Source organism: Takifugu rubripes, chromosome 11 (genome assembly GCF_901000725.2).
Source record: "Takifugu rubripes chromosome 11, fTakRub1.2, whole genome shotgun sequence".
NCBI lineage: Eukaryota > Metazoa > Chordata > Actinopteri > Tetraodontiformes > Tetraodontidae > Takifugu > Takifugu rubripes.
In genome coordinates, this window is record NC_042295.1 from 10,874,185 (window position 1) to 10,896,206 (window position 22,022).

Sequence of the window (22,022 nt, forward strand, 5' to 3'; positions counted from 1 at the left end):
ACTTGTAGTTTCTTTTCCTTTTATGTTCACACCAGTCTGACCCCGGGGGATAGTCCTGGGGAAATGGGCGGAGCCAAGGCGAGGGACATTTGGGTCACGTCAGCTGGTCTTTACTGCGGCTGTTCTCTGGATGCATGCATGTTTGGGCTTTTCCATCACGGCTGGTGTTACATCATCTCTTGTACTTTGCTGGCATGTGCTCTTGAAATCTCTATTTAATAAAATATGTTTGATCTCTGCATCATCCCTGAAGAGGCTCCAGAAGAGTCCAGGAAGAGTCGAGGAAATCGTGTGCTGGTGCTTCTCCTCCAGGCTGGCAGGAATTCTCGCCCCTCTGAGAATTTTCTCTTAAACGGAACAAAAATAAATAAATTAAGAACTGTGGACACAAACAGCCCAAATTAATGATCCGAGCAGTTGAATCGATGAACCTTCTCCCTTCGCTGGCTGCTTATTAACCAACAGACGTTTTCAGGAAAGATTTTAAAGTTAAAAACAAACATTCTAAAAAAAAAAAAAAAAAAAATATCGACTGAACAATAAATAGTTAGAAAGAAAATCATTTTTCCTTGGAAAGACATAAAATTGCAGTGAAACGGCAAATATTTACCAATTTACAGATCCAATGACAAAAGGAATTTGTCTTACAGTGTGAAAGTTGATATTACAGATTTTTTTTATTAAATTCTCTCAGGTTGTCTCAGGTTTCACTTGGGCACATTAAGACTTTCTTCACCCTGTCAAGGGTTTCGTCACCCTGTCAGGTTGAGCACATTGTGACTGTGACTCTTCCAGCGAACGCTCACCCTATTCCCATTTAAGTGTTCAATAGTCAAAAAGATAACCTTTTATAATGTAGAATAATATTAGCATAATAACAGTTCCTATTCACTTAGGATTACAATATTAATAGGATCACTTTCATCAGGCAGGGGGACCTGACCCTGGCCAACGCGTGGCCTCTCATGTCTCCCGAGGCCGAGTGGAACCCGACGGCGAACCTCCACTGCCGTCTCGGCTTCACCCAGGAGAGTATTGCAAACTCCCGATGACCTGATATCACGCTCTGCTCTCCCCCCACCGAGACAGCCATCGCGTTCGTAGCAGGGTTAAATGGAGGCCGCATTCCAACTAGGTTGTCAGCGTTTGAGTGCACTCATATTCCCATTTACTCGGAGGCTCGTGCAGACCTCTCAGGCACCAAAGTAGGGGTGCCAAGCGGGTGGTCCTGCCTGGAGGCCCCCCTCCTCAGGTGGAGAATCTTACTCCCCCATGTTTCTACAGTAGCCCGGAAAAGACAGACTTCAATACAACTTAATAATTGTTGCTGTAATGGTCACAGATTTGCATGCTCTCTGTTCCGGCATCACTTTTCTCTAGGTACTCCGGTTTCCTCCACTTCAAGGTGAACTAGGAAGACTCTTAAGTACCTCTGGGCGTGTGAACTGTTAGGAAAAAAGTAAAATAATCACATCTACACTTAAATAGATGGCAGGATCAGAATTTTGAAGATGCTTCGCACTCATCATCAGCATCACTGAGGTTTTTCAAACAGCTCTCCCTGTAATTGGGGGGCAATCTGCCCACGAGGAACATGTGTCACCTACTGGCGGCTCTGCATGTAATTACTGTTCATGGACCTGATTTCAGAGCAAGATTCTGATTCACAATGAGCTGTCACGGAGGATTAACATTGCACCACACACATTGGGCTGCCAAGGACTCGCATTCCCCGGCAGGGTGCTGATGTCGACTTGTTGAAATGATAAATAATAAAGTGGAACTCTGGTAGGTCGGGACGGCTCCTTGACTCACCCTGATTGTAATCCAGGGCCGGCAGGGAGGCGGGGGCGAAGTCGGAAACGGAACGCGCTAAATGAGTTTCTGGAGTGCGATTGTGGACAGCGTGAGGTCACCGAAGACTCACTCCGCTGCTCTGCACCCACCACTGCAACTTTATTTCCCACTGGCCTCAATTTGTCAAAAGGGATTGTGTGAATGTCAGACGACCCCCCCCCCCCCCCCTCCCCCCAAACAGAAGACAGTGGAGCTGTGAGAGGGCTCTGACTGGCTTCAGTGAAAGTGTTGTAATGCTAACACCCCCTCTACTTAAGAAAGGATAATCACTGTCAAACAACTGCTTTCCCTCTGCCCCCTCCCGCTCCCCCTCTGCATTGCTCCGGGGTTTTCAGAGCGCCCTGGCTGGCATAAATAGACGACGGCGTCTCCTCTGCCTGGTAAACAAGCTGGCTTATCCGTCTCCTCATTTCACCCACTTTGGATATTCTCCCAAGATGAGCAGATTCAGACGCTTCGTGCAGATGAGCGTTTATCTGATCAAGCCCCAGTCCTAATTACTTCTAAAAGCAACCGCTGTGTTTGTGTGCTTGCATTAATGGATGAGGGAGCAGCAGATTTGCAGTGAGGGCCTGAGAGTACTACTTTATCTGTTATCAACGGCGATGATAAGACTGTCAGTCAGGGTGCACCCATGGAAATGTGCAAAAACACTCACCAATGTGCTGCATCTTAAAACGGATTTCAGGAGACTTTACTTTAAGGTGCTCGTTTAAGGATTCGCTGATGGAAACGCTCATATTTTGATTAATCTTTGAGCTTTTTCACAATGCAGAAGGTCTAAATAGACTAGGAATTAATCAAGGCCCCAATGCCAGATTAGTAACCTTCCATGACTCGACTCCACTTGGTTCCATCCCACCTTGGGTTAATTTGACGAACACATTCAATCACAGCTTCATTTCTTGATTTCCAGTCTTTGTAAGCTCGGTGTAACTGTTCGTTATCGTCTTGAACAAATTAATTAAGCGCTTGGATACCTCTTAAGCATGAGAAGCACGGTTTTTCTTTTTTGAGACTTGAAAACAATCCAAATTCATGTCAGCCACGGCTGGAAAAAGCTGTGCTGTCCATTCTTTCAATACGACAGTTAAATGGGCATTATTAAAAAAACCCTGCCCATTCATCTATCTGGGGGAATATGCTCTTCTCTAATGAATATTTAACCTTCAGTACTGAAAGTTCATTCACTCATAATGATGAGGTTAAATCTTGAATTAAGGAGCTTAGGGTCTATATTTTCTTTCTTATGAATAACCTCTTTGTGAAATAGACACCCTCTCATGTAACCAGGGGTTCCTTCCTAATAGGGAAACATTAATCTAGCCAATATTTATTCTAACTATTTGATTATAAGATCAGCTCTGATCTGTTTTTATCTCATTAAACATTAGTTGAGCAGTGCTGGAGACATTTCTGAACTCTTAATTTGCAAGTACAGCCACTGAACTACATTGACTTGTCAAGAAAACAGCGGAGGAACAGGGACGTCATTACCAGCAGAAGAAGAAGTGACAGCGGGGTTAAATGAGCCCAGCGGCAGGTATGACATCTTCCTCTCCCTGCATCTTCTCAGCCACAGCAATCACCTAATAGCGGTGCAGTTAATCAGCGCAGACAACATCGTATGGTCATCCATTTCAGATGCTCTCTGCTGGGATGTGACCTGAATTTCGAAAATGTCAAAAATAAAGACAAAAGTGAAGCCTCCTGCAGCAGTGAGCGTGCCGCGCCAACAGGGGATGATTTAATTTTGCTTGTTAAGGGGGGGAGGGAAAAGCAGCGTGTTGCACTTTCTCTTGACGGCAGAGTTATTTAAATTTTTGCTGCACAAAATCAAATTTACTTCTTGTTACGGGGTTTGAAAGGGACGGCGCCGAACAGTTTCTATATCCCGTGTTATTAAAAAAGCGCCGCGCCGAAAAAAGATGCAGACAAATACTGCATAAAGGAAACAGCTGATGGATCCGGCAACCTTGTTGAGATGTCTTTTTTTAGTCTCTGTCTCCAACACACTTAGTGAGATTAGAGGGAGAGCGCTTGTTATCTCTGCTCGCCGCTCTTACAACACTGGAATCTCAATGCAGGACCACACTGGGAGCAACAGACACGGGGACCTTTTCATCAAACAAACTGCATTCATGGACGAAGAGCTAGAAACATATTTGGAGACTTTACAGTTGGAAAGCAGCATATAAAAACAAGATCCTAAAGGTAACATTTGTGCTGAATGGGCAAATGAGGCAATGCGGGGAGCTCCAAATACACTCTGGTAGGCGGAAAATCCTCCACCCAAAACTGACTAAGAGGGATTATGATCTCACCATTGGGGAGAAAGCGATGGCTAAGATTGATTGTGTACCATCCTTTCCCCCAAAAAAAGTTTTTTTCCCAGCCGCCCACATATTCCATTTTTCATGAAACAAAAACTCTCAAGACAATACATTTGTGGCTGTGCTAACGCTCTGGGCTAGCGCGTACCAGCCGGCTGCTGTTATGTGGCGACAGTCTTAGGGTGTGTGAAGTTCTGAACGTTCTGACCCGCCAAATGTTATCTTGTTAATGCTGCTGTTAATGCAAGAGTGTAAAAAGCACAGAGAATAAAAGGAACGCAGGCGATCAGCTATCGGTCTCATCCATCTCCCGACACCAGAGCAACGTAAATGATATCTCGCTGGACCCGGCTGATGGTTCGAGCGCATCAGCCTCGCCAGGCTTTGTAGATCTCATTTGATTCTCCGCGCCGATAGCAGACGCGGGGATGCGCGACCGCACTTATTCGAACAGATTGAGATCAAACGCCCTCGTCCTTCTGGTCCCGTTTCTGGGCTCATCTTGTGCAACACCAGCATCCCTGATTCACCCGCCGAAACGCAGGGGGGCCGGAAACCCCATCCCCATCAAAACGAGGGTGAAATAAGTTTTTCCAATCTCTCTGCCTAAGATCTGATTGCGTAGATAGAAAATGCGACATGTCATTTCAGTTCCCGGGGCTGAAAAAGCGTTTAGACATTGAAGGCTAGTTTATTTAGACGCGGACAAGCTGCACGAATGGTCGCATCATTACCTTAACATGTGTCACCTATCACGGTGCAGCCAAGGACGACAGCATTAATGTTTAAATCGCAATATTGAATGCAGGGGCTTCTCATCCATGCATGATGAGCACATTCCCTCCGCCGCAGCGCCACGGTTTATTATCTTCAACTAACAGGTCGCGGTCCCTGAAGAAGAGACCGTGCTATTGATTATTTAAATATGTTTCATGTTTTTGGGCGTTAAATCTTTAAAGCCTTTTCTCACCAAAACTCAGCAACTTACTCTAAATTCTTCCTAGATGAACCAAAACTGCTGTCGGTGTGTGTGTGTGTGTGTGTGTGTGTGTGTGTGTGTGTGTGTGTGTGTGTGTGTGTGTGTGTGTGTGTGTGTGTGTGTGTGTGTGTGTGTCACATGTTTATTTCAGTCTGCACATTTTTGCTCTGTGCTGTCTTGATGGGATGAGGCACAATTTGAAGTGGCTGACAGGATCAGTTGGCAGCTTGGCTGCGAACAGCCAGAACAGCGGAAAAAGAATGTTTTAAGATAAGGAAAGGAACAATACAAATGTCTGACTGAACCTGCGCCTATAAAGATGCAGATACGAGGCTGTTTGCAGCTGGAGTGACGGTTAATGTGCAAATGCTGTTGTAATTTATTAATGTGCGGCAGATAAATATTCATTCGTGCCCCTTTGATGAAATATTCTTAACATCTGCTAAATCTTTTACTAGACGCCTTTGTTCTTCAGCACAGTCGTTCCAGGAATTTTGTCAACAAATCACACGTCTTGAGAAATGAGAGCCTATAGAAACGCGTTCATGTGTGGAGACAGACCTTTGTCCCCCCCAGTCAGTGTCCCATATGGTCTAGCGGTCAGGATTCCTGGTTTTCACCCAGGCGGCCCGGGTTCGACTCCCGGTATGGGAACGATACCTTTTGGTATTTAGGGGACTTGGCCGGGACATTTCTGGAGCACTGCCAGGTTTCTCTGTCATCATCCCCTAAGTTCAACACCCCAAGCTCAACATGCACATGGCCAGAAGCACTAATTGACCCTCTTAAATAAAACTTGTCTCAAGAAACACTGGCATGGTTAACCCCCCCCACTCACCCCCCTTTTCATACCAGCTTGGTCCTGCTCAAGGTTTCCTCCTGTTAAAAGAGCGTTTCTCTTAACAGACATTATAAATGAAGCTAAATTTCATTTCTGCCCTAAAGCTTCGCATCTGGTGTAGAAGTTGAAGCATCTTGTCAGCTGCGTGACGCCTCGTAAAACGACAAAAAGGGGTGAAGGATGGGGGGGGTTACGGAGCAGAGATTCATCCTGTTCGTCCCCATTTAACCCGGGAAGAAAAGCTTGTATTTGACTCTATTGACGCCATCAAAGGCTCAACCTTATCAAACGTTGGCTGTATCCTGCAGGCCATGTTAAAATCAGAGTTTGGCAGCAGCCACCCCCCCCCTTCCATTATAAGATGATTTCATTTTTTTTGCCCGTGGTTCTTCATTAATAAGTAATGTCTGGCTGTAATTAAAGTTGCAGACAGAGTCTTTATGGTTATTGTTTCTGCCATTCACAGCAGCTGCTTATTCATATTCAGGTCCGGTCCTTTTGTGGAGAGTCCCTGTTGGTTCCTCCGTGTCAACATCTGACAGTCTCGTCCTCACACCTGTCATGAGACTTGTTGCAGAGGCAGAGCAACTCTCTCTGCGCTGCATCTTAAAGCGTGACGGCGGCGGTAGGGGAGACACACTATATCACGGACGATGTTCTTCTTTTCTCCTCCACTCAGCCTTTTCCGTGTTTATCGGACCGATATCTGGGGGCCACAGTAGCACGGCTCATGGAGATAGTGAAGGTGCCGCTGGACTCGGCTTATCAGGCCCCACAGGCCGCCATCTTCAGGAGTTTTTGGAGTAAGTGTCTGCACCCTCCTCCAGCTGGACCTCCTCCTTTTTAAGTGATGCATTTGCAAGCAGTTTTTTATTCCAACTATTGTCAGATTTACTCTGCTGAAAACACCCCCAACTAGGTTCTGTAGCCTTTTAGTCTGACATGCAGCAAAGGAGCCTATTATTCAGTGCTTTTAACCTGAAATGCACCATTGGAGGCATAAATCCTCAGGCATGCTTGCATTTATCTAAACCATCCCATCGGTTGGTATTCACACAGAACTCCTTCCACACAGTTTAATGAATGCTAATAAATCACTGCGATCGTGGAAAAACCTGTAAGAGCTGAGCAGGATTTATGGAAAAAGTTCCAGGCCGATAACTGGGAAAAATAGCTGTCAGAGGTGACAGAAGCTTCCCAGGTTCAACAATTGTTGCCATTTGGAGGCTGTTGGATTCAGGGGGAAGGAATGCACATATCCAAATAACAAGCAAAATAGTGACAGTCCAGTGGTACCACGACAGTGACAGTACCAGTGGTAGGCTTTTCCAGACCCGTGTCCGGCTGGGCCCGAGCTGTTTGCCTTCCTTTGTGACTGGCAACAGAGCGACGGGCCGAGCGGCTGCGCATTAAGCAACAAGCTGCTGACAGCGTGTCAGGGGACACTTAAGCGACTCCCACAGGTGCACTTCACTTTGCTTTTACGCCGCTGTCATTCCTTTGTTTCTCTTGAAAGACCAGCTTTAATTAGTGCGCCCGAAACACGTTGGGCTGCTTGTTGATGTGCATTACCGAAAAACTTCAAATTCCTTTAATTATTTCTTTTGTTGCCTGAAATGACGAGCGATGGTTGGACTTAACATTAATGCAGAGGTGAACTTTTGGATCAGCACAGCAAATTAGATAAAAGCACTTATTTTGCGGCATCCCACAATAATAGGCAGAAATAATGGCAAAAGCATTACTGCGATAATACTTTGAGAATGGACTTTCATTTGAGCAAAAAAGGAGAAAGTAATTTGGAATTGTTGAATTGGCGGCATCACTTTGGTATTTTCGCACAACTCCGGCATCTTAAATCGGTTTATTCCACTTCAGATGTCCTCAAGGAAAGGAAAATTTCCTGAGTCGGGGATTTATCTTTATCCCACCAAAGGTTAACATCAGCCGCTTAATTTCCTGAGGGGCGAGCGCGTTAAAGTTGCAATAACAATAGCGTGAACTTTACAAAAGGGTTGTGCGTGTAATCACTTTAATATAAGTATTAAATGAGAATGACACAAGGTCTGGACTGGAGGCTCCGGTGCCACTGACTCACCGACGTGGACCAGGCGCTGCCATTCCCTGCAGCTGTCTGGCAACATTCCAGAATCAGACACTTTCGAGACAGTTTACACCCCACAGCCTGTCAATGCAAGTCGGCGCTCCGGGTTCCTTTCTTATTAATTACATGTAAAATACACTTGCTAGAGTTCACTCTTGGGCGTGCAAGTGTGAGGGGAAAATACGCTTAACGTTACAGTGAAAGAGAAATGCCTGATCTTCCCCGTCATTACTAATATACAAACTGCAGTCTTGATATCTAATAACACGCTTACGTGAGCAGCATCGCACTTGTCCCTGCCAGAACACTGTATTAGCGCGATGTGTTGACAGTATTCTCTAGAGATTATTTTAGGTTGCACGCAGAGCGAGCTGATGTCAGGTGATAATTATTTCAGCAGCGGTTGGGCCGCGTTGTGGGGGAGTTTGACGCACGCCAGGACCAGGCCGAAAGCTCCGTCCCTGTGTCAGGCGCTTCACTTGAACCTTTGCTTTAAGCGTAGCAAATATTCACTTCTGGAGAATGGAACAGGAGTGCATTCTGGGGGATTTGCGGTAACGCGTTTGGCTTTCCCTCCCACTGAGAGACGCTGATCAAAGGAGAGGGAGAGGAGCACAAGCAGGCTGTGGAGGTTCTCGTCCAGGAGTGAATTAATTAGCATTGGAAGAAATCGCGCAGGTATTCGGTACGCTGGTCTATGCCGTTCGAAGCTATATGCTAACGCAAGTTTAAGGGCTGTTGAAAATGCTAATGTGAGGACGAATGACCTCATACCCTGCGCTCTCTAAAAGGTTATCTTTTTCTTTCTGTGTCAATTAGAAAGGTCTGGTGGAATGTTCATAGTCATTAAGATAAAAAAGGAAAATCTAATCTTAAGGTGACAGAGGCGAGCATGTAGATATCGTTCTTCAGCAGCCATTTGATCCAAAATCTTCTGTATCATTCTTAACAGTCATTATTACGCCACAGCAGCCGTATCGAATCCAGCCAGGATAACATCGTAATGTGGAAGAAGCTAGATTTACTCGCGGTTCTGGCACAAGGCCAGCTTAAACCCATTTTTGCTGAATTCAATTTGGCATTAGGCCCGAGAACAACTGCCTGCGGAGGGATGTTGGCTGTCTTTCCACAGGGCTCCTATTGGGATGCGTTTTGTGCAGATGATTTCCGACCACAAAATGGAAAAAAGGGAATACTTTCTTTTTACTAATTTTGTAAATTAAGTGCAGCAACTTTTAGCAAGAAGGTTGTTGGTTTAATCCTGGAATTCAATTGCAGACTTTGCATGTTCTCCCCTGGATTGTGTGGGTTTTCAGTCGGTACTCCCCAAAAAATAAACAAATAAAAATGCAAAATCAGGTTCTAAATTTCCATCGGGTGTGCTGTGACCTGTCCAGGGTGTACGTCGCCCAGTAACAGGCGGCAGCCTTGATTCGTGGTGCTCGGGAGGACGGAGCAGAAGTTTCCGCAGGAGAGAAAACATAATTTCATGCTCAGGAATTCAGAAATGATTTGTGGCGGATACTCGGAGGAATTCTATTCATAGCGACAGAAAAAACAGACAGAAGTGACATATCCATTATGTCTGCCCGGGGTGGGAAAGTGACCTTTGAAAACATCATGTTCCTGCACGCTGATTAAAACCAGGAGCACAAACATCTCTTTTAATCAATCAACTGTCTCGGCTGTTTGGAGGCCTAACTCACCTGGAAAACTGGATTAACTTGGAGCTGCGAAAAAATAAAAAGCTATACCCTATAATTCATTTTGCAGGTAACTGTGTTTACTCGGAGGCGTTCTGCGCTGTAAATCCTGTTCTATCCAGAGGAACGTTGGAGGACACGGAGAGCACAAACAAAGTGAACCAGCCCACCGGTATGAGGCTGCGGCGAGGAGGCGGAAGCACTAATGGATCCCAGAGAGTTCCCCTCCAGGAGCTGCAAAAGTTCTCCTTTAATTGACATTTTCATAGAAGTCTTCGGGTTTCCGGGTGCTCAGAGTCCCGAGCAAGTCGGAATCCTTTTGAGACCGCGTGAGAACGTTGCCGGATGACTCTGACCGACAATTAAGAGAAAATCAGTCCAAGCGGGATCTCCTGCGTTTAATCAGCTGTCGTGGCGCCGGAGCCAAGAGGTAATTTGACTAGACACACATCACAGCATGCATGCTAACGACCGCACGCTTCCTTCCTTCGGCCTGGCGAACAGCCGGCTGAAAACAGTCTCGATCTTTACGTCATTCGGCCTCCTGTTCGCCTCTTTTGCGTGAAGCGGCTGGCGTGTCCGACCTGAAAAAGGCCGCGGCTTTCTCGCCGGACGCTCTATCATGCCGGGAAAGATTCCCCGGCCACCCCTCCAACCCCCCCGCCGCCGCCACCGCCGCCACCGCCGCCGCGGAGCTGCAGATAACAGGATGATTCATAGCCTTTCAAAGGAGGTCACAGCTTCCTGTGCTTTAACGGCTGGAATTTGGGATTCCCTCAGTGCGCGCGGCGAAGGGCGCCGAGCCAGGCATCGCGGTTGGCATGCAGAATCATCGGCGCTGCAGATAAGCAGCAAAACCTCACAACTCGCTCTCTCGAACGGAAATGGATCTTATGTTAGAATTTTGCTCAAGCTTTATTTATTAAATACTGGAAGCGCGCGGCCTAAAAAAACGCGGGAAGGTTGAATGGCGGCGTTTCTCTCCCTTCTCCCTCCTAATTACTGGACAAAAGTGGGAGAGCAGAGCTCCTGATTGCTGCTGCTGCCTCGTGACTGCAGCTGAAACCCAGAGCCTCCTTGCTGTCCAAGATAATGACCAGGATCTGGACAGAGTTTAACCCATCCTTCCCGTTGAACCCGATCCGGGTTTTAAAGATCATCACCGAGGACAGACGAGCAGTGAGCTCTCATTCCTGCGCATTATGACACATGTAATAAACAGACACGACTGTTAATTAAAGTACCATCTTACTGGGACCGTTAATGCCTCCCGGCGGCGGCGGTGCAACATATTATTGGCAAATTAAAAATGATCTGCAATCATTTGTATGAACCGCGCAGATAGATTAGCATTCACAGGAAGGAAGCCGCAATATTATATATCGAATCAAATGCAAATAGACGACCAAAGGCATGACAGGGTGTCGGACGCGTCTCCGTCTACTTTTGAAGGACACAAAGTTCTGATTAGGAGGCTGCTTTCAGGCAGCTTCACATCAGTCAGAGAAGTGAAACTACTGCATCAAAATGTCATCTTATCTGATTAACTGAGGGAAGGGTTCACCCGTGCGTCACAGAAGTGCCCCGGCAGGCGTAATTGGTTTGTAACTCTTCAGACTGTCATCACACGGAGAGGTCTTGTGGCACGGACGCGTGCACACGCTTATTCACCACATCGATGCCAGATTTAGGAAAATAAGAAGTGCGGATGATTCGCTCCAATCAGGCCTTAATTGTCATCCCTCGCCCTTCCCGTCCCGGCGAGGCTGGAAGTTGACACAATATTTGAATCTATCGGACACTTTGGGCACAAGCAGCCAGATAACGGCGACCTTCACACCGCCGCTACACGGAAAAGTTGAAGTGTTTGGAGATAAGCAGCCAGGCCGCTCTGAGGGAAATATTGAGCTGGACCGAAAACACCTCCACAGCGGGTCGGAGCTCAGGTTTGTAGACGTTCCCGCGTTTAATCCTGGACCGAAAAAAACAAACCTAGCAGCAGTTTCCAAAATATCACTTTGATGACGGTTCAAGGCCCCTTCTATATTTTTCACAAATCAAACAGCTGGAATTGAGCCTTATCTCAACATTTCAATTAACGTTTGTTTTAAAGCGTCTGCTGGAGTGTCGCTCTGCTGGGAAAAATACCTCCCTTTTAACAGGAAGAACCCTTGAGCAGGACCAGGCTCATACCCTCCTGCTCCTAGTGAAGATGCAGAACTAAAGCTGAATGGGTCAGTGGGGTCAGAGGTCAACACGCAATACCTGAGAAACCCAAAACAACACGAGCAAAAGCTGACGTTTGAGAGTGAGAGGGGAGGAGAGGGGAAGAGCGGACGACAAGGTCCGTCCATCCCAAACCCATCATGGCACTCGCTTTGTGTGCCGCTGTGCTGGAGATTAATGTCCCGCGAGGCCCTCGGAGCCCGCCATGATTGAGAGGCTTCACAGCCGTCTTCCTCAGCGGCGAGACCGGTTCATCAGATCCAGGGATTCGGTACCGTTGTCGCCGGCAACAGGTCTCAAATTTAAACCTGCATGAACTGCAACAAACTGTCTGCTTTCTGTCAGAGACTGCACATGTGGGGGTGTGAAAAGTTACGCCTGCCGTGTTTGATGTCAATAAAAGTCATAGTAAACAGTGAACCTTAATTTTGTGCATTTTCTGTTCGCAATATTGGGCGTTTTATTAAAAACTGCATCTCCTACGTCTTCTTCTGGGTAAATGAATAGAAGTGTGCGTATTTGCAGAGAACCGCTTTTTACACCTTATTATCTAGCAATAAAATCGTGGGAGCGTGACGGCGCCTCTGAACACGTGTCCCCCGTCGCCGCAGCAATCACAACTCCTTTGATTTCTGGGAAAATGTAATTTAGTTTGACAAAAGGTTTGTCGTCCTCGAACATAACGTATACAGCTAATAATGCGATGCAGTAATCTGCCGATCCTTTGAGGTCGTGCTGAGGATGCTGCTCCAGAGGACTTTATAACATTCTGACCATCATGAACCTGTAAATAATTAATGCCGATTAATGTTCTGTTTGACTGTAAAGTAATAAAACTACATCATTCTCTCTGGTGAAGACATAAGCAGACGATGCTTTCCTCTGGCGCTGGACTTTTCTTTTTCTTTTTCTATCAGAAATGTTCTGAAGGGAACTCTTGAAGGCATTTTTTTATAATTGCGTTTTAGCGCACTATTTATTCGCCTCTCTGACCTCGGAATTGAAGTGCCGAGAACGGCGTTCCGCGTTTGGGTGCAGGTGAATGCCGTAAGGAGGGAAGCTAGCATGCAGCTGAGACATTTTAGGTGGAAAGTCACCTGGAAATAATAGAGCACATTTTGTAACTACGTGGTAAAAAACTTTAGTATAAAAAGGTCACTCACACTAAGAATGTGGTTTTCCTTCCACTTTCCCTCTGAAGATGCATTATTTATCCAGGAAAACGCCCAGCGCTGGTAGACTTGGATACATCCACTGTGGGAATGTCGAAAAAACAAAGCTGGCGACAGTGTGAATGGGCACATCTGAGCTTCACAAGTGCTCAGGAACGGATCATTTGAAACGCAGTAAAAGAACATTTGTCGCCACCGGTCTTGTCTGACCACAGCAGTGAGAAAACTGCTGAACCGGGCCCATGGTCCAGAACATAATAAGAGCAACGCCGCCATTTGTCCGTGTAAAATTTTAGAGTCGTGGCTCTCAAGTGTAAGGCCGATGCTTTATTCTGCCAGCTAACTCAGATTCTATTTAACACTCCATTATGCTGAACAACAATCAATAGCACAGGCGAATAAACCATTAAGTCTCTGCAGAACACAGTAAAAGACTCACTGATAATGTTCTGCACCAGCCAGCAGCCAACCAGGCGGGATCATGGCTGCACGTTGATATTGCCTTTGTTGCACTGAATTAGAGCTGCGTTCTGCCCGTCAGATCAGAACCCAAATGTCAGACAGCACAGTTTGACCACAGAACCATGCTGCACCCCACCAGGTTACCTTCTTCTAGTCTACGTTGGGAAGAAAAAGGCAAATGACAACAAGGAAATATTGGAGGGTAGAAATAACATTTCTCAGGCCTCACCGCCGCCATTTATGGGTTTTTCTGGACTGAAGAGGTTCCGGGCTTTCCTTTCCTGCGGAGTAAAATCAGATAGAAATCTTCTATATACTTGGGAATGGAATTTTGTCCTCTAAACTGCGCTTTTTACAGTGTGACATTAGATTCTGCTTTGTTGCTCCCCGAGGTTCCAGTCCCCCTCAGTAAATCTTCCTCCTGCCGTGGAAAAGCCCAGAAATCCTCCGGGAACCGGCCGACACGTCCTCCGACAGAGATCTTCCTTCAACTGATTTAAACCCAAATGAATTTGTGCTCTTCGCATCCGCTTCGGCACTGAATTCGAGTTAGATCGGGTATTAACGGGCAGATGCTAAACTGTGAAGGAAAAACGTGAGGCGTCTGTCTGCTGTGGCGTTTATGTGTCGTGCGTTTTTGTAGCTTCTGTAATATTTCGGCGTCAGATGGAGGCGAAAGCGAGGAGCCGACAAGCTAACAACATCATTTAATATTCTGTCTCCCCGTAGAGGGGGGAGACGCCACTGTTTTCCGGCCTCTGTGTACACGGGTTAAGGGGGGAGTACGTGTCGAGCTGTGTCTGATAAGGTTGGTGGTTATCAGTCAAGCCGCCTTTGAGCAACCTTATCCACTCACTGGAGGGTACAACCAGTCTGGAACCACTTCACTGCAGCACACTTTCTCTGAAAATGCAGCTCACATGTCCAGATTTCTGTTCTCCTCCCTGTGGGTGGTGTTTTTTGGTCCAAGGTAGTCATCAATTTGAACATATATTGACTTTGTTTACAAATGACTCTTCCGCGATGGTACATGACACCCGTGTTTGCATCAAAAATGATTCGAAATCTCTGTGAATAAATCAAGAAATGGTGCTCACGCTGCACCGGCCATTAAAATTTCACAGAATATGAAATCTGTCTCAGCGTGTTCTTATTTAAAATAAATGATATGTTGAAAACACCACTTACTCGCCTCCATCGGCTCAGAGGTCTTACTTTATTGATTGTGTTGTAGGTCTAAGTTGAGCCAAAACAAGGGCTCCAACAGAGCGGCTGTTTTTTGCTGTTTGTCTTTTGTTGTTTGGTCTGTAAGAACACCTTGCTGTGATTTATTTTATTCTTTTGTTCGGGTTCCAGATGGACACGTAACCGTCGCTGTAATGATATTTGTTTAATCCGAGTGAAATGTTGCTTTACGTTTCCTCCTTTGCCTCTTGCAGCCGTCGCTGCTGTGATGTCGGCATCTGAAAACGCCTGTTTTACATTCACGCCGTCTCTTCTTTGCAATTATGTAAATTTGATGCGGTTTGGACGTCCAAAAAAGAGCTCATACATCTATAAAAATGTTGTTTGAATGCTCCCTTGTTATTGAATGGTTGTTGCGGGACAAATAGGCTTCCTATGGAGAACATTAAATCGCTGTCTAAAAGAACTTTTACAGCTAACTTCAGCCTTTAAACAGCGTGAGCAGGTGCCGTGTGGAGGTAATGTGTGTTATTAATTAAGTGATATTGTCAATAAAAGGGAAAAAAACACAGGATTTTGGGTCTGAACTAATAATGGAAACTGAGTCATCATCCTTTTATTTTTTCGAGGCCACAGGAAATAAGGAAGGCGAGTTGGAGGATGAAGAGAAGGTGAGAGAGGAGCTCCTGGACTGAGATGTGAAACATAAGCCAAATATCTGAAGGACGAACTGCATGATTTGAAACAACGGACATTAGACAACAATCTTAAAACATCAAAAAAAGGAGCTAAAAAAGGCCCAAAAAATCCAAAAACCATGAAGCAAAATCTAAAAAGCTGGAGGAAGTCGTGGTGAAAGAGGATCATTAGAGATAAAAGTCACACTGGAAACATCTTTTGTGTCAATGTAACACAAAAAGAGCAAAAAGTGGAAATGGAATGAAATCAGCCGGAGGGAGAAATGCTATCTGGAGGACCAGGAGGCAAGTGGAGATGTGTTTCCCATGAACAAAAAGATTCCCCGAAAATGCCCCCCCCACACACACACACACACATCGGACGGATTTATCTGATGTCGGAGGGCTGTTAATAACGCGTTGTGCTCATTTGTCTGTCTTTTGGTTATACCTCTCAATAAAAGCTAATCACAGGAACAATGATGTCATGTTAAGAGGCACATGCTAACCACTGAAACCCAAACACGCACGTGTTAGCGCACCTTACCCGTCGCTCGTTATATAAGGCGCTTCATTGGAGCACTGATGGCGTCACGGCATCAAAATGGTGCCCGCCGGCTTCGGAGCGATGCCCGAGGATACTTCAGCAGACACACCAGGCGATCTGCATTTCAAAGGCGCCGGGGCTACTTCCTGAGACGGTGGGGGGGGCATCCTGCTGAGAGGACATTATCACATCGCCGTGAAAGCGCTGGGATGTAAATACGACATGTACATTAGTGATTTTAGGGGGTGGGATGACAAACATCCACCGTGTAGGTGGTGAAATCGCTCTCAATCGTGACCTCTACCTCCTTTTCTCCGTTTGTCCCCGTCTGGCGGAGCCTAATTATGACGAGATGCTCGGCTAGCCGCAGCAAAACATGACAAATGCACCAATTATTTCAAAGATTCCGGCTCCAAACTTCAGTTAGACGGATCTATTTCAGAGGCGGCCGCGTCCTTATCTCATTTGTACATTTTCGGCGTGACGCGCTGATAAACGCAGCGGCGTAATTAGCCACAGAGGACAGAAGTTATGGGCCATAATTCATCATTCATGCAATTACATGTGTTTTAGACCTTTTGCACATGATGCATGTGTTTCCCTCCACCCGTGGCAAAAGCTCAATTTAATTAATGACTTGCTGGCAAAACAAACAAAGGCAGGAGAACGTCCTCGTCGTGCACCAGGATGATCACGTGCGCTAAAATAATATCATATTATAGACCGATAAGGTGGCACCTGGAGAAAAGGCCTCATTCCCAGGCTAACGTGGATCCTGGCATCGTTCCCAGGCTGCCGGTTAATGACTTACAGCGCACAACGTGCGTGTCACTCAGCCTGCGATTCCATCAAATTGTGTTGTTTCCACCGGCTTAGGTATAGCACCCCCCCACCCACCCCCCCATTATTCCATCAGAACCCTGTCACCGTGGAGGAGGGTGAAGAACAGAGGCGGCGGGGAGAGGGAAAAAAAACAGCTCCTCGGAAATTAGAACACAGGTGCCTTTTCGGCATCGGCCTCTTACGGGCTGAGAGCAGACGTGCGTTCGGAGTTTAAACAGGATGGGGGGGGGGGGATATTAGGCTGTCAGGAGGCTGGCTGCCAGGGAAACAAAACATCAGCTGTAAGCATGCCAACATGGGGAGGGGGAAACTTTAATAACCCAGAATCATTCGCGTGGTTTGGACCAGGAGGGTTCGGCTGTGAACAGGCGAGGAGGCTGCGATGATATTCAAGGCTGAGCTGCAGCCGCGTTCCTTCACTGGCCGTAAATCTCTCTCCTTCTGAGCTGCGGCGCTCTCTCGAAAACACGTCCCTCCCCCCCCTCACAGTCGGTTGAGAGGAATCTCATCCCGTGTGCATCTTGCGAGGATCTGAAATCAGTTAGATACACCCTCCTCTGAATTAATGACCTACATACATTGTGCATCTAATGACAGCCGATTTCCATGCGAGTACACACACACACATCCTTGTACTCCTATCCATGTGAGGACCTTCATAGGAATAATACATTCTCCCAGTCCTAACCATCCTCCCCTTCTTCTTACCGCACCCCTAAATCCAAGGCTTTACCCCTCAAACTGTCCTTTGGTGCCTCGGAGCCCAGTTAAAATGTCCCCATTTCCCAAAAATGTCCCCTCTTTGCTAGTAGAATGAGTGTTTTAGTGCTCAGTACATAGCAAGCACAAGAATACGCACACACGCGAGGAGTCTGTCACCTTTTCAGCCTCTTCTGTGCCAACCCGAGCAGATTATTTGGAAAAGTAATCGTCCCCAGGTGTTACAAGAGGTCCGGGCCTGTTCTTCACCCCGCGCTGCTCGGCTGTGAAGATTAGGCTGAGAGGAAAATCTCTTCCCTCGGCGGGAGGAAGAAAAAAAAGACGGCGGCCAACAGACACAAACACGCTAAGCACGTGTGGCCAATCAGCTTTCTCTTCGCATGAGCCTGCTCTCCCTCTGGACCGGAGGATCCGAGCGGAGAGAAGTCATCTTCCCCATCCCCGGGGAAGGCCTGGAATACCTGCAAGATGAGCGCCCCAGCGGCCATGTTCAGGCCGCGGGGGCGCGCGGGCTGCAGAGCGCAGCGAAGCTCTTTGCAGCCCCCTGCTGTGCTCGATGGAGCACAGCAGGGGGCTGCCGGATGTGAAAGACGACTGAAAACAAAGTGTTAAATTAGGAGAAAGCTTCCGGGGGCCCTTCGCAGGCCTGGGTTTGACGGCGGCCAAAGGTCGCGGCTCTGCGTCCCCTCGGAAAGTGCAATTCAAATTCCAACAGCTTCATTAGCGAGCGGCTGGCTTGTCACGCACGATTTGCATCCCGCATATCCAATCACTCATCTCGAGGTGTGTGTGCGTGTGTGTGTGCGTGTGTGGGGGGGCTCGTTGTGCACGCTCAGGCCGTTAACGCGTCACATTAAAGCGACTGACCCCGGCGCAACTAATCACCGAGTAGCTAAATAATCAGAGCAGAATTCTGCCTGAGCCCAAACTTTTAGGAGGGTTTTTTTGCCCTTATGTTAATGTTGTGACATGTTTATTCATTATTTAGATTTGAGGAATGTTTACAGTGTTGCAAGTACTTAAATATAAATCCATATTTATGGGCTGGCAGGGGTCAACAGTCAGCATTAATATGCGTCGGAGGACTTGAACTTTAATGATCTTCTCTTGCTGCTCATCTGCCCCGTTTATCATTATGTGGCAGTTAGGTGCTTTACCATGAAGCCCCCCCCCCCCAGGGGTAACGGTTCTAAAGGTGGCAAATCCTCCAGCTGTTCCCGTTTATGCACCGTCATATTTCCCGACCCGGGCCTCCACCCCTCTTACCCTCAGTCGGTGTATTTATGCAACCACCCCAGTCAGGATTCCATCTTCCTTTTAATAAAAAAGCCCCCCCACCACAAAAAAACCTGATTACTACAGCACACGACGCACCGTGCTGCCTCGGTAATGAGGAGACAAAGCCGTCCTTCCTGAAGCCTCTCAGCACGCCGGGGATGAGCAGCCATTACAATCATCTCCGCTCACGCCGGGAAGCCCATTCCCATCCGCGGAAAATTAAGGCGCGCTTGGAAAAACAGGTGAGGCGTCGGAGCGGCGTATTTAAATAACTGTTTATTTCAGCAGAAGGAGCTGCGGGACTACACGTTACACTTCTGGGTGGTTTAGTACGGCCGTTACAGCAGGAACACAATAAATTAGTACAGTGGCGTCGGAGCGGAAACGCGCGGTGGTTAGAAAAGTAACGAGCTCTGGGTGCGTGCGGCTTCCCGTCAGGCGTCCATCCGCCGGACCCGCACCCTCTGTTTGTAGTGGTATTCTTTAAGGTGCTTTTTCAGAACGTTTGGAATGGGCAGCACGTTGATGCCGTCGTAGGTGGTGCGGCTGCTGATCACCGCCCGGCAGATGTGCTGCAGCTGGAAGGGCTGCTTGCGGTGGATGGGGTTGGACAGCAGCGGCTCGAAGAACATGCACGAGTTGGGGTCCTTGTAGTGCTCCAGCAGCCCCGTGACGGTGGGCGCGTGGAAGACGCTGGGGTCGTGCACGTCGAAGCTGAAGTTGTGGTTCCACTGCTCGATGCGCGCGTGCAGCGAGCGGCCGTAGCGGCGGAAGCTGACGGAGAAGAGGTAGTCTTCCTGGGCGGAGTCGCGCAGGAGGAAGGTGCCTTCCGGCTTCCCCTCCAGCAGCGTCTCCGCCTCGTAGCGGTCCATCACCCCCCAGTAATACGGGAGGCTGCTGATCTGCAGCAGGTCGGGGACCAAACAGTGAATGTAGTCGATCTGAGTGTGGACGCGGTAGCCGTGCTGCGGCTTCAGATGCTCCGCCTGCAGGGGGTCGACCCCGGGCGGCGTGCCGCTCGCCGCCAGCTCTGCGTCCGGCTGGGCGTCAGAATTAGCGCTGCACGCGTGGAAGGACGCCGAGGCCACCACCTCGTCCAGCGTGTCCAAGCACCTCTGCAGCAAGAGCTGGTGCTGCTGCTGCCGCTGGAGCAGGAGCTCCTGCTGCTGGGGGAGGGGGGCGGCGTCGGGCCCCGCCAGCTCGTTCATGCCGTGAGCGAGCTTGGGCCCGTGCTTGTACAGGGGGTTGATTTGGGCCGTCACCTCGAACGTGTGGATCTCCGCGTTGGGAGGGGGCTCCACGCCTTGTTCGATGCTAATGCGCCGTCGCTCCCGCAGCCTGTCGTCCACGTCGTCCACGGCGGTCGGCAGGGACGAGACGGGGGTGCTGGGCCCTGCTGGGGAGTCCAGCACGGGAGGCTGGGTAATGGGGGCTGTGTGCTGCTTAATCAGATACCACTTCTGAGCGAGCTCGGAGCCCGCGGGGAACGGGCAGTCGTCCAACATCAGCTCACTGAGGTGGATCTTGCGCCTCGAGGAGGCGGAGGCGGAGGCGGCTGATGGAGCGAGCGCCTGGGGAGTCGCTGCCGCCGCCGCAGCGTGCGTTTTTATAGGGAAACATTGCCCCATTGCATCTTGGATCTTCTGTCGGAGAGTGCGATTGCTGTTTGACCCTCTGCTCTCCCTCTCGCTGGGCGCAGACGGCTCCATGCTGGAGCTAAATGGTCCCAATCCCAGCCTGGACGTCACCTGTTCGGGTCCAGGTAATGAGGTGGCTGCATCGAACCCTCTCCAGTTCTCCTTCAGAGGAGAGGAAGAGGACTGGTCCCTTGTGTGGAGGTCACCCAATAACTCGCCGTACTCGAAGCCATCGCTGACGGGCCTCTCGGCCGCCGCCGCGTTAGAAGCAGAGCCCTTTTTCTTCCCCCTGCTGCTCTTCCGTCCTCTGCCTGCGTCGCGTCTCTCTTCCGAGCGGCTCTGCCTCACCTTGGGCCGGGCGCCTCTGTCCGGAACCTCATCTCTGTTGCCCGTCTCTTTCGGTAACGACATGATGGACGACGCAGCGAGACGGTTGCAACACTCCTTGCGGCTTGAGGATGACTTGCAACTCCTGGAGGGATGTTTCCTGTCTACCTCTCATGTCACTGATGTGGAGCGCGCATCGCCGCTTACGTTAAAAACCCTGTAAAACACGAAAAAGAGAGTTGGAATGAAGCACTTTATAATACATAGGACTTTCTACATATTCATGCCTGTGGAAGACCACAGGTGCACATCTTAAAAAGCACATTTCAGCATAATTCTATTCTGACAAAAGTTGTCGTAATCTATGTGGTCTGCAACCGTCTGAAGAGTGGAAATGTTTGCATAAAAATGCTGTTTCTCTATATTTTTTTACTGTTTCAGCTCCGTTTTGTTCCACTTTTCTGCGCCGTTTTGATTCTACTGGGACGCGTTTAAAAAAAGTGAATGCAAAGTTTAAGTTTCGAAGTCCAACAGTCGCAAGTTTTAGAAAAACAAACAAACAAATAAACAAACATTAGAACAAAAAGATTTGGCCTTGAGAAAGAATCGCTGTGTCGAAAATATGTGACCGGGTTTGACACCGAAAGAAAGTTACTGGCCAAAAAGATAATTCCAACACTTTCTACCAAGCTAGCCTTCTTTAACTTTAAGGATGTTAATTGTTTAGTTCACTTCGATGACTGTTATCCAGTTAAAGTGACGCGCACACTTTTAAACCTGTTACAGTAGCTAGCTGCTACTGTCGTTGGCAACATAATTGTTGGTGCTACACCAGGTTAACAGGGCAGCAAGCTAGCTACTAAATTTATGTTAATATCTCAGAAAAGGTTCCCCTGTCTTCATAGCGGCGTTTATTCCAACTCATTAGCACTCGGGGCAAAATGTGAACATACCTCAGCAGTTGCTGTCACATTTCTTGATAAAAACTAAAAAAGCTTCCGTTTCTTGTTGGATAAACTAATGACGGTGGCAAAAGATAGCTAGCAACAGTGGCTCCTGTAGCATGCTAGCTAAACAAATGAGCTGTGAAACTCGTGTAACCCGGAAGTAAAACAAAATTGGAGCGTCTCT

At 47.9% G+C, this 22,022-nt stretch overlaps 1 protein-coding gene and 1 non-coding gene across 2 annotated transcripts; one reads left to right on the top strand and one right to left on the bottom strand.

Annotated features, from left to right (window-relative positions):
- Nucleotides 1–5,751: 5,751 nt before the first annotated feature.
- trnae-uuc (transfer RNA glutamic acid (anticodon UUC)) lies at nucleotides 5,752–5,823 on the top strand. The gene has a single exon. It is a non-coding gene; the product is annotated as a tRNA-Glu (tRNA).
- A 13,365-nt stretch (nucleotides 5,824–19,188) lies between these two features.
- On the bottom strand, nucleotides 19,189–21,973 carry socs9 (suppressor of cytokine signaling 9). The gene is given in 2 exon segments (NM_001122864.1): nucleotides 19,189–21,108; nucleotides 21,845–21,973. A coding segment is annotated over 1 exon segment (1,614 nt). The 5' UTR covers nucleotides 20,976–21,108; nucleotides 21,845–21,973; the 3' UTR covers nucleotides 19,189–19,361.
- Nucleotides 21,974–22,022: the final 49 nt, after the last annotated feature.